Here is a 12,472-nt window from a genome sequence, read left to right as displayed (position 1 = left end):
TATATATATATATATATATATACACATATATATATACATATATATATGTGTATATATATATATATATATTTCCTTAACCTAAACTCAAGTATAAAAAGAATCAGTTTAAAGAAAAGAGCAAATAAAGAATAGAACAAGTGGACTCAGCCACCACAAAGATCAGAGAGGAGGTACATGAATGACTGACACGTGGGAAACAGTGCCCGGGTTGGAGTTACACTGAGAAATACAGTACACGATAGTGGTCTGCCCATATCTACACATGTCCTGAGAATAAAGGACAAAAGGAAATATCTGGATTATACTGTTTCCTGCCGAGGGGAAGGTCAAATTGCATCCTTTCAATTCTGGACCATTATCCTAGGGACAGACAACAAACCACAAATACAGTATTAACTGTTAACTGTCAAAATGTATTTGTTATTGTGGGGGTTAGAGTCTTTAATAATGTCCTCAAAGATTCATGGGGTTCTTTAAATTTGGCCAAACTCTTCAACATTATTACCATAGTTAAGTGTATTAGAAATGTGCTAAATTACTTCCTTGATTGCATTCTGAACATTTCAACAGCTGAGTACATTGTAAATACTCCAGCAGGAATTTTTTATTTCTCATCCTTATTTCTTTGGGATCCCATGAGAAATACCAGAATCTTGTTTATTGCTGAAATATATCTTGTTTAATGTCTTTCGTGTCTGTCCCTGGTGTGTTACCAGCAAAAAACGGTAGTGAAAATGCTCTTAAGCGGAGGAAGAAATAAAACAGGGAAACTGAAAGAAATAAAAGAAGGAAACGTACTGGGAAGGAGGCCGGGACACGCATCTTCTGGGAGAGGGCAAGAAAACGGAAATCGCAATAAGTCACAACGTACTTGGTCATGAGAGACCCCCTCAAGCGCTGGGGCACCTAAGTGAGAGTGGGCATGCACCAGGCCATCTGTACAGCTACCCTCCACACATCCCTGGCTGGTGCTCACCTGCAGGTCCTTCTTTCAAGGTTTTGGTAGCACCTAGTTTCCGTAGCAACCCTCAGGAGTATTTGTCTGAGAGGCCATGTGCTAGCCTAGGCCCGTGGACCTCCTGGCTCAGTGTGCCAGTGTTCACAGTTCTTTCGTCATGACAGGCTTGCATCTCAATGTCCTATCTACAGCTCTCTTACGGCTGCTGGAATCAACCCCCAAGATGTCCACAGACCTACTGTCTGCCTTAAAGGGAGAGAACAAAATGTGTTCCCATCTGGTTGGTACAAATGAAGTCATGTCAATAGTGATAATTCAAATTTCACTAGTTCTTGCCATTACGCTATAGTCCAGCGTTTCTCACCTGAAAAATCTACCTCAGTTGTAATCTGGAGGGTCTTATCTGTGTTTGTCACTGTCAGTAGTCTCATCTCTCCTCAGGTCCTTCCTTTCAGCTTGAAGGTTCTGTGATTCTATGAAATTGGTGAGGAGGACTGTGGAATTTCTAGTACAGGAGCTTTTTGTGTGTGTTTATTTTTCAACTCTGCCTTATAAAAAATTTCAAACATATAAAAAGAACAGAAAAGAGTATAACAAATTCTTACGTACCCATCAATTTGCTTTAATAATTGTCTACTCAATACCAATTTGTATGTTATCTACACATCCACCTACTCTACCCCTCTGGATTATTTTGAAGCAAATCCATAAATATTTTAGAACATATCTCAAAAAGACAACTCTTTAAAAAAGCGAGTGTAAGAGTTTTTAAATCTCGGTTTATATATATATAATGTTGCAGCATATACACATTTTCCTGAAAAAAATATAACTTTTATTAAATTCTAAAACTGGTCCACGTGTCTAAAATTTTGAAAACTTATTGCTCTAAGTAGAATAATAAGAAGAGAGTCAATTTGCCTGAAGGTCAATAATTGTCAATGAAACCTGTCATCTATTCACCATTATCCCCATTATACTCATTCAGAAGTATTTTTCAGATACTTATTTCTTAGGAATGGTTTTAGCTGTTGTGTGTGTGTGTATATATATATATATATATATATATATATATATATATATATATACAGCAGTAAATTTCTAGTTTAAAAGTTTTTGGGATTAAACATACTCTCCAAAAGCCATAAATAATAATTTAAAGAGCAGAAAAAAAACCATTAATTAGAGGCATGTATACAATTACCGTGAGAGCTTTCAGAATGGGCTTTCAGCCTGACCAGTGAAGAAATCTAAGTCAGAGAACCAGAGCGAGAGTCGTTCAGAGCTCTTTCACCCAGCCCATTAGCTCAGAAGCAGGGAATACGACTAGAGAGTGGCTCAAGATGGCCTAACATTTTGCAAACTTCAAAGAAAAATATTACTTCCAGGAATGTGATACCAAAACAAGAAACATTCAGAAACCATACATACTGCTGATTAAGTTAAAATAACTAAGTTATTTTAATAAAACAGACATAAAATATACATTAACATTTTCTTTTTATTTTCAAAAATCTGGGTTAAACAACAAGCTGCATGTACATAAACCAAACCAAACAACAATAATGACTTTAAAAAAAAACCAGAACCTTGTAAATTGTTAACAGACTACTACTAGCAACTAGAGGGCTGGCCTTGAACGAGAAAATGCCTTCCAACTCGACACTCTACTACAGAAAATAGGTGTGACATATGCTTTCCCACTCATGTGTGCCCATGTGCACACGCATGTGTGAACATGTGCAGGCATCACTGGGGGGGAGAAAGAAAAAGTTGAAAATAGAACCAAAAAAATTCACTTAAGTTACCATTTCCACTATCATTCTGAATGATGTTTCCAATGTTAAGAAATGATGTATAGCCCCTACATTAAAAAACAAAAACAAAAACAGACAAACAAACCCAAAACATATCCAGAACAGTGAAAGCATTAGGGCACAGTTTTCTTGCTATCATTTGGAACATACAGCCACATAGAAAATATTTAAAATTTAAATACAAGCGTTGGGTTTCTTATCTAAGGAGTTGAAGTGAACAGATTTCTGTCCGTCACAGCCAAGCAAGGGGAGAGACCCTGGAAAGGTTATACTTGGAATCTGTCCTGAAGAGACTCTCCATCTGGAAGAGGTTTGCTGTGCGTCAGAACAAGCCAAGCAAACGCAAGCAACCCATTAACTGTTCTATTGCTACATTTAAAGCGAACGTGCTGGTGTTGTTGAAAATTTAATTGAGAGTTTAAGCTGGCAACACAACTTGCCAGATAAAACCTTTAGACTGCCAGGAGGGAAGTGAGCATTAAGGCCAAAGATACTGGACAGTCTTGCATGTTTTCCCAATGCAAGCTAATGAAAAAACAAACAAAAAACCCAGAACAAAACAACCCAGTCAGTTCTAATACTGATGTTGCTAGACACAGGAAGGGATTAAACTTTAAACTGGTGGTAGTGGCGGCGGTGTTTACTACTTTTATTCCCTTAGTACCTGAATTTAAACACAGTTCCCTAAAGGTCAAGTACAGCTAAGGAAAGCCCGTCACTGCCCCAGGCCAACGTCCCGCTGTTGAAACTGAACTTTTCTTGCATTTATATTCTAAAACAAGTTTCCTTTTCCTGATCTTTCTAAAACACAGATACATATATATATATATATTCTGTAATTTTTTCATTTTGCACCTATTGTTAGCTCTGAGTTTGAGAAGAGTAGAAAAAGCACATGGGAACCCCCTGCCTTTTCTTACTTGGAAGCAAGGGACTCTTCTCAGGATAGTGTTTTAAATGGTAGTGGGGAAAAGAGCAATTTAAATTTTCTTTGTAAAAGATGTATCTGAATTTTCTATTTATACTATAATGATCATACGTTACTTCAGTAATAAAAATGAAGAAACATGAGGCTGTGATATGACAGTTGTTTTTAGGTACATTTTCTTGTATTAGTTTAACCCATTCATGTGATGATGACTTTGGGAACTTTTAGATATGTGGCTTCTAGCGTTATTATCTATTTAAAAGCATACGTACGTAGTCTTCTTCTGTATGCTCTATATTTGATACCCCCAAGTCCCTTGAAATTATATTAAACAAAATTGTTTTTCTAACCAAGCTTTGTAGGTTGCAGTACAATTTAATCTTTATTAGAATATATAGATGGTTCATTTCCTGAATGCTTGTCATAACTACAAATATTTTCTATAAAAAAATGAAAATTATATCAAATTCCAAAGTCACAACTTTTCCCCTCAAAATTCCCTATTGTTTCCTAGCATTTGGTGCTATAGAGTAGAAATCTAAATGTTCTTTTGTTTTCTGATAGACAATTTGTTACTTTATGACTGGATGCCTGCAAGAGTTTTCATTCTCTATCATTGTAGTTTAAAATTTTTGCCATGAGGTGCTTAATTAGGTAAGGGTCTCTTTCAAAAAAAATTTTTTTTGCTTGGAATGTAGTGAGTCCTAATCTACAAACACAAATTTTCATTCTGTTCAGGAAAGATTTCATTTTTAAAGTCTGATACTTTTTCTCAAAATCGTCTTTCCATCAGGAACACATATATCAGTAATGTAAGCTACTGTTTAGTCTTCCATATCCATTATCTTATCCTGTTATTTTCATCTCGTTTCTTTTGAAAGAACATTAGGAAGAAAAATATTAAGTTTGTCCTTCACATTATTGATTTGAGTTTTTTTAAGTATCAGTATTGATCTTTTCTGCTTCCAATGTGGATTTTAATCTGATGTTGTGTTTTTAGCTTCCTTGAAATCCTTCTTTCTAATCTATCTTCGTTTTCATTTTATTCTATGGCCTTTTCCTCTGGACTCACTCCCATTTGAAGATAAGTATTGCTGCATAGAAGCAATTCTTTTGAATAATAACAAAAAGAATCCTAAAATTTTCTTGTTTCTTGCAGTAGACCACTTTCATTTTCAAATGTTCTGGAAGCTGTCCATTTTCCTTGGTTCGGTCACTTAAAAAAAATATGCCCCATTTCACTTTTTTTCTATAGTCATCCTTAAATGTGGTCCTTTTTTCCCGGACCCAGAATTTGTCTTGGTTACACTATCTGTCCACTTTAGTTGTTTGTCAAATCCCGCTTTAGGATATAGAGTTTGGTGGTAAGGAGATGTGCAGATTTCCAAGTTCAGTTTCTAGTTTAGCATTTTTCTGTTGAAGTGGCATCTTTTCCTTCCTATTATCAGGCTGTCTGGTTCTCTGAATCAACATCATACATTAAAAAAAAAATCACATTTGCATGTTCTTCTACCTATGTATTATTTTTGCTCTCACCTGAAGGGCATTTATCTTAGAATGCACTATACCTGTAACAGATCCTGTCTGCTTTCTTCTCATGGTTTAGCCCTAGGACTTGGAGTCTTGGGCTGAATGAAGAGGAGGCAGGGCAGGGAGAAGAAAGGGAGGGTGGGAGAAAGAAACTTTCCAGTTCCTTCTAGATTACAGAATTGAGATTTGGCCTTCTTCGGGTCTTTATGAGTGTTTTTCTGGGGAAGATAGGCGCTCACTGGGGGCTTCTGATAGGGAGATGTCATTCTGTCAGCTGTGGATCCATTAATTTTTTAAAATCCCAATCTTCCCAGCCATGGTTTGCAGGAAAGAGTTCTAGATTAATTTTCTATCTCTGAATCTACCACTTATTGTCTTGCTGACCTTGGATGGGACCTTTACTCTCTCTGGGCTTCAATGTCCTTATGGCAAAATGAGCGAATTTGGCTACACAATCTCAGAGTTACCTATATCCTATTGTTGTTTGTTAAGTCTCAAAGAAGAAAGTAAACACCTATTGTTTTTTGTTAAGTCTCAAAGCAGAAAGTAAACATGTCCTGATAAAGAAGAATAAAAAAGAACAAATGACTATATATGTATTTTGCTATGAGAGTGCTTTAAGCCTAAAGATTATAAAAATTCTCTGACACTAAAAGTAAAAAGCGACAGTAAAACACCTGACCATGTAGTTGTGACATAGATTAGGAAGCTCTTTACATTTTAAGTTGTGATGCCAATGCCAAAACAGGTGCAGTTTGTAAATTACTTGACTTTTATTAGAATAAATCAGCATGACTATGTGCCCTTTAAGGTAATGAGTAATACGAATTCTTTATTGGATAAAGACAAGAGTCTCAGTAGGCAAGAAATGGTGTACTCATTCACAGAAGACCATTCTAGGAACTACTGAATTATAGCACGTGACCAACTGACTAGTATGAGATGTGACACAGTATGGCTTAAGAAATATTTCCCGAACAAATAGAAACTCCTTTAATTTTTTTTCAAAGCTCTGTGATAAGCGGACCTCTATGGGCCTTAAGAAGGCAGTTTTGTCTAATGGATTAAGCACTGGAATTTGGAGTCACACGACCAGGGATCAAACTTATGTGTTCCAGCTGATTAGCTGTGTGAGACTTTGGGAAATTTACTTAACTTCTCTGAGCCTTGGTTTCTCAGTAAGTAAAATGAGAATAATTAGACCTACCTTGCAGAGCTGTTGTGAGAATTAAATGAGAACTTGAGGCAGCTGTGGGAAAGCACTTACCATAGTGTTAGTCAAATCTGAACCTTCTAGAAACTTATTTGAACAAATCAGGATCAATAACTACCTTAAACATAAAGTAATCAAATCAGTTATACTGACCACAAAATATTTAGGACTAAGCCCATTCTCATCTCACTAGGGGAGGGGGCTCTGTCTAATTGCTATTAATGGTAATGGATGCAATATGCACCTAGACATAATTAGTGATCACTATTTGGACTTAATACATATTAATTAACTTCCATATGAGCTGCATTAGATAAATAATAAAGCACTTTACTCGAGCATAAAAATCTGATTCTGATCAATAGCTAAACATGAGGAACTACACTGGATTTTTTGGACTGTAAAGAACTAGAAGTACTCAAAATCATAATAATAACAGATGACCTTTGCCAGAAGATGGGCATCCTCCCTCAAAGGAGTTTTGGGAAATTGTGCGATATCAGAATAATTTCCAGAGATAAGTTATTTATCATCCTCATGGCCTCTTCCTCTCTCAGAAAGGGAGCCTGGCCTTAGGTCACCACCAAGCTCTCCCTCCACTTACGTTTTTGCTAAGATGGTTAATTTATATGGGAGAGTACAATGAAGATTTTTACCTAAGAGCACTGCCCAAACAATTGAATGTTTTTTCTTTGAATACAAAACATTAAAAATTCACCCTCAAAGCAAAAGCATTTAAAGATATATATGAATTTGAAACTTTTAATGTATTTTTCTATTCAGGGCTATTTGTTTGCACCTGGGCCATAACTTAAGACTGAACGGCAGCTCATGTGGAGAAAATGAGGTAACTCTTCTTGGAGGTCTTCATTGTTTGCATTTATTGATGCCTAAAGGTGGCTGGTTACTAGCTCCACACTGTTTGGCAATCCAGGTTTCAATAAAAGCAACAAGGTGGCGTGCATTTGAGAAACATAATAAATATTCTGTTTACTCTATTTAAGTAGCAACAATGCGGTCAGTGTGAACCTGAACAGAAAAATAATCAACATTCTGCTGCCTATAGACAGCAAAATAATTTCAGAAGACGTGAAACCTGAAAATTCAAGAAAATTGTTATTCCTAAAGAAACCCTTCCAGTCTAGTGAGAAGCACTGAGTTAAGAGATAGATTTGTGATAAGACCTTGAGGAACTAGTTTTTACCAGTTTTGTTTGCTGCCTAGTTTTGCCCCTCCCTAACTATATGGCCTGGGGAAATTGCAGAAGGATAGCATTATCCACTTTGGAGATGATCCACTCCCATGGCCCCACTTTACAGCCCAGGAACGTGAGACCAGAATTTGCCAAGTGAGTAGTGAAGGAGCTTCCAGTCTAGTAACTTTCTACCATAGCCAGAGGCTTCGTCCAGCTGCTTCACGAGGAGTCCATATTCTCCTAGTGACTGTGAACATGCTGACAAGTGGCATAGTGCTTAATGCTTTTAATAAGGCTGAATTAAAACCAACGTAACAGAATTCCACATTTCTTTAAACACCATTTATCCATCAGGGCAGACTAATATAGCATATGTATAACCCAAGGAAAGCTGGAAAATGCCACAGGACCGAGGGGACCATTTCTTTCACAGCTTTGGTTAGGTTCTTCCATAATCCCCTTTGCGAACACACTAAACAATGGAAAATCTTTCTCATCAAGTTTCTAAAGGTTTCTCCATTCTTCACTTGTTTTTGCTTAGATCTGAGGTACCAGGGCTAGGCTGTGTTGGAGGTAGAATTTATGGGCATACGTGGGACCAGATTATCAGGTTTGGTTTCCACTTCAAGTTTAACAGTTTAAAGGAGAGAGAATCTCCATAATGGAAGAAATAGTGGTGTCATGCAGATTAGTTGAATGATATGAGTTATTACTATTACCAAAAGTTGTAACTAAAATAGCTAACATTTATTGCATGCTTACTACGTGCCAGTGCTGTGCTAAACCCTTAATATTTAATTGAATCATACCCTGAAGTTCACGCCTATCATTTCTGCCAGAATACACTTCTAAGGGGAGACCCGCTAGATTCGGGGAGGTTCCCAAGCCAGCAGGGCTCCCTTTACAGCAGATGCAGAAGGTGCTATGGGCAAGACCTCGCTCACAGGACTGCACAGGCCCTGTCATGATACCTAAAGCACCTCCATTCCTGACAGAGCCAGAGGCAACTTGTGCCTAGGTGAACTTGCAAGTTCCTGATATCCACTCTGACTTTTGAGTTTAAAAAAACAAGCAAAAAACCCCAAGAAAACTAAAGGTAAAGGAGAAAACACTCTTAACCTTCCCTTTCTCCTTTCTCCTGGCTTAGGCCAAGGGCAGAAGACCATGGAGTCGCCAGGGGCTATGGTTTAGAACTGACCGATAGCCTTAGCTGTACACCAACTAGAACTAGCTCCCCGTGACCCCTGCACGTCTTCTGAGGGTGGACACGGCCATAGAGATGGATAGGTGCTTCACTGTTTTAGCAGGTTTATGAGGCATTACCACACATAAAGTGTGTGTGTGTGCATACAAACATACACATCTACACACAAATACATAATAGACAAAGTACCCAGAACAATGGGTGGCACAGAATAGCACTTGATGAATGTGTTTTCTTTGTCACTCCTATTCCCCAAGGAGACATGTAATAAACGGCATTTAGGATGCTGAGACACAGTTCTTTCATCTCTTCAGATATCACTGAAGATTCCGCCTCCTGATTTTTTTATTGTAATCATTCACTTCAGAGCTCTGGGGATTTACACTATGTCAAATAGGTAATGAGCAACAAATTTGAGGCAGGGATGGTTATTTAGCTGATAAAAAAGCCACTACCAACAGAAAGATTACAACCTCCGGCTCAGTTATTGCTACTTCTGGAAACGTTAAAATCTGCAAAGATCCCAGGGATTCCTAATGGCAGTTTCTTCTTGAATCTATTTAAAATAAAAATGGAGGTTTTATTTAATTAGGCTGCAGGCTCTGTCCAGTAGTTCACATAGGTTCTATTTCTGTTTAAGTACAGAACTGACAAGAAAAAAAATGACCATCTGCTTTCCACAAACAAAATATCCTTTGGGTGTTTAGCAAACTAAAGGAAATGGTACATTTTGTGTCTCTTTTGTTCTCGAAACCTGAAAATCACTATAGATAATAGAACAGTATGCAATATAAAGTCATGACGCTAATTTTTAATTATTACCTGTTACATACAGATGGAGACACCAAAATTAATCTATATTCAGAAAAGACCGACTAGTAAACAAAATTATAAATGTGCAGAAACTAAAAAGGGAACAACATTAACCCTTAAGGCAGCATTGGTTGAGTATTCTCTGGTAAAGGAAGTATTCCATATTTCAATGACCACTGAATAGTTTTTTAAAAAAAATTAATTAAAATAAATACTAAAACAATGTTTTTGGAAAAAAAAAAGACTGATTTCAGGACTCCCGCAATTCCAATTTATATTGGAATTTTGAATTTGAAAGCATACACAAGGAACACAATGATATAAAGTTGTAGCAGTCTTTCCTCAAATACAAAACAAAGATCCCTAGAAATTATTAATTAGCACTCTTTGGGCTCCTTTTTCACTTCTCATTCAGAGCAGTTATTAGAAAATTTGCTGATGTTTCAATAGCATGTGGTCAGGTTGAGTTTTACCTGAGTGAAGTGGTTTCAAACCACATTAATAACCTATCGTCATCCTCTGATTTTGACAACTACGTCCTTAATGCTGGGTGTGCTTACCTGGCAGGCTGCCTACGTCACCATGTCCCAAGCATTGGTGCCAGCCTAAAATGATGACATCTACTGTGGCTGAAAAAGTCATACTTGGACAAAAATATTTCAAAGCTCTTTAATAAACACATTTTTGGATTTGTTTCCTTTGCAGCTTGTTTTGTTAGGTTTTCTTGGCTCAGCTTGAAAGATTACCTTTAGTTCTTTTACAGATCCAGTGCTATATGCTGACAGAACTGTATGACACAAAGAACAGATAAACAACTCTAAAAAAACAACTCTAAAAAAGGTTCAAATGAAAAGAGCTTTCACATGATGCTGAGAAATAAAACGTAGGCACTTCTGCTTCAGGAGGTTTTCACATTTTGATCACAGATTGCTTTTCCAAGCCGCTTTCTTTTACTACTGGAAATTCCCTCATGGTACAAACCATCCGGTTCACTGGAAACCTTGCTCTTACCAATACCTTTTGGTGCATTAATCTTTTTTCATCAAATTGTCTCCACTGGTGCAGAGATCAAGTTCCTCCCAGTGCTGAGAGCCTGACTGAGCACAGCTCCACGATCTTCCACCAAACAGGGCTGTTTGCTCTGCAGAGCCAAGTCATCCATCAACACAATATAAAGAGGAGGGTCAAGTGCAAGTTTTCTCCTGGAAACGGTTAACATGTCTGCCTCTTTCTTTCTAGTTGTTATTGTGAGTGTAATTCAACAAAGTGTATACAGTCTTCATAACATTCTAAAGCTACTAGGCTACTGGGATTTTTAAAAATGACTAAACCGTTTTTTTCTTTTCTTTTCTTTTTTTTGAGAAAATCTGTGCTAAAAAGGCACTAGATAAAATGAACTTCCTTGCTCCTGTGTATGTAGCAATTATACATTGTATTAGACTCTATAATTTAACAAAGGTGACACACATTTGGATAAAACACCCTAATTATTCAAACTCATCTACTTTCAGTTAGAAAACACAAAAGTCCAAGAAACAGCGGGTCACGCTGAAAGAAACCCGCAGGGGAGCAGGGCAGAGACCTGGACCCAGGGGCGGCTCACTGGCAGCAGCTGTGGGAGCCGAGCCTCCTGGAGACCTGAGTAAATGAGACGAAGGTGAAGTTCTCACAGTTGTCCAGCTTGACCTTCTTGGCTAAGTTTGGGACAATTCCCCGAAGAGACCGCAGTCCCATCCTCTGTTCCTCATACCACACGCTGCCCATGTCTATGGCCTCCTTCCGGGCAGTAAGGTAGAAAGGGGACTTGGCTTCCATTTGGGTGGGTGGCCGGTGGATGTACATGTACTTGTAGAGGAGGCAGTACGGGCACTGTTTGTGTCCCCTGGAATGTTCGTGATAGATCTTCCCATGACAGATTCGAGTGGACCCACTCCGACTCTCCCGCTTGACACTGTCTGTCCGGGCAAAATAGGGCTGGTTTTGTGGGTCTTTGAGCAGCTCGATGTCCCCATACATCAGATCTGCATGCTCCTGCAGGGTCCGCATGTTCAGGTACTGGCTGTTGTACTTGACCACAGTGGACAGGAGAGTGATGGGGCTGTCATCCCCTAGACACCCTGCCTGCCACATCTCCTCCTCATCAGACAGGGAGAAGTAGATGATGTTGCGAGAACGGGCACCTGACATCCCTGCCTTACTCAGCACCCACAGCTTCTCCTTGAGTTTCTTGGTGGAAGAACTGAAGGTGCTGCTGGTAATGGAGAAGCCCACACCGGCATTCTTCAGGATGCGGTCCAGGCCTCGGCGAATGGCGTGGAGCGAGGTGGCCAGGAAGTCTGAGCCGTCGCTCTTCTTAACGGTGACATAAAAGTTCTCGAGCAGCTCGTTCAACTTCACTGCAGGGATCTCGAATGAGACAAACACTGAGGTTACACATTTGAGGACACCCCAATAGCCAGACCCCTCCTTCCTTCTCCTAATCCTCACCAGGGGCTGTACTTTGTGGCCTCTAGAGGGTTGACTCCTTAGCATGATATAGTGGAAAGAACAGTGAACTTCAAGCTGGAAGATCTAGGTTCCATACTTGGCTCCACTTAATCTCTTTAAACCTCAGTGTTCCAAGCTGCAAAATGGGACATAATAATCAATACCTTTTCAAAGGATTACTGTCATGCTTAAAGTAGTGGACATGAAAGGGTTTTTAAATAGTAATGAACACACACATACACATATACACACATATGTAATAATGATGATAATTATTGTTATTGGCCTTTTCTTTCACTATTCCTCACTGGAGAGCCCTTTCTTCTC

The 12,472-nt window shown here is 38.5% G+C and overlaps 1 protein-coding gene across 3 annotated transcripts in view; it reads right to left on the bottom strand.

Annotated features, from left to right (window-relative positions):
• Positions 1–2,441: 2,441 nt before the first annotated feature.
• KIAA1958 (KIAA1958 ortholog) overlaps positions 2,442–12,472 on the bottom strand; it is a 128,830-nt gene continuing 118,799 nt past the window's right edge. For all 3 annotated transcript variants that reach the window (XM_019635859.1, XM_019635858.1, XM_019635860.1), the window contains one exon: positions 2,442–12,064. In XM_019635859.1, the coding sequence (XP_019491404.1) occupies positions 11,258–12,064 (807 nt within the window). In that variant the 3' untranslated portion in view covers positions 2,442–11,257. The remainder of the gene's footprint in view (positions 12,065–12,472) is intronic.

Source organism: Hipposideros armiger, unplaced genomic scaffold (genome assembly GCF_001890085.2).
Source record: "Hipposideros armiger isolate ML-2016 unplaced genomic scaffold, ASM189008v1 scaffold_24, whole genome shotgun sequence".
Lineage (NCBI taxonomy): Eukaryota > Metazoa > Chordata > Mammalia > Chiroptera > Hipposideridae > Hipposideros > Hipposideros armiger.
The sequence above is the reverse complement of the archived record's forward strand: the minus strand, read 5'-3'. Positions and strand labels throughout refer to the sequence as shown.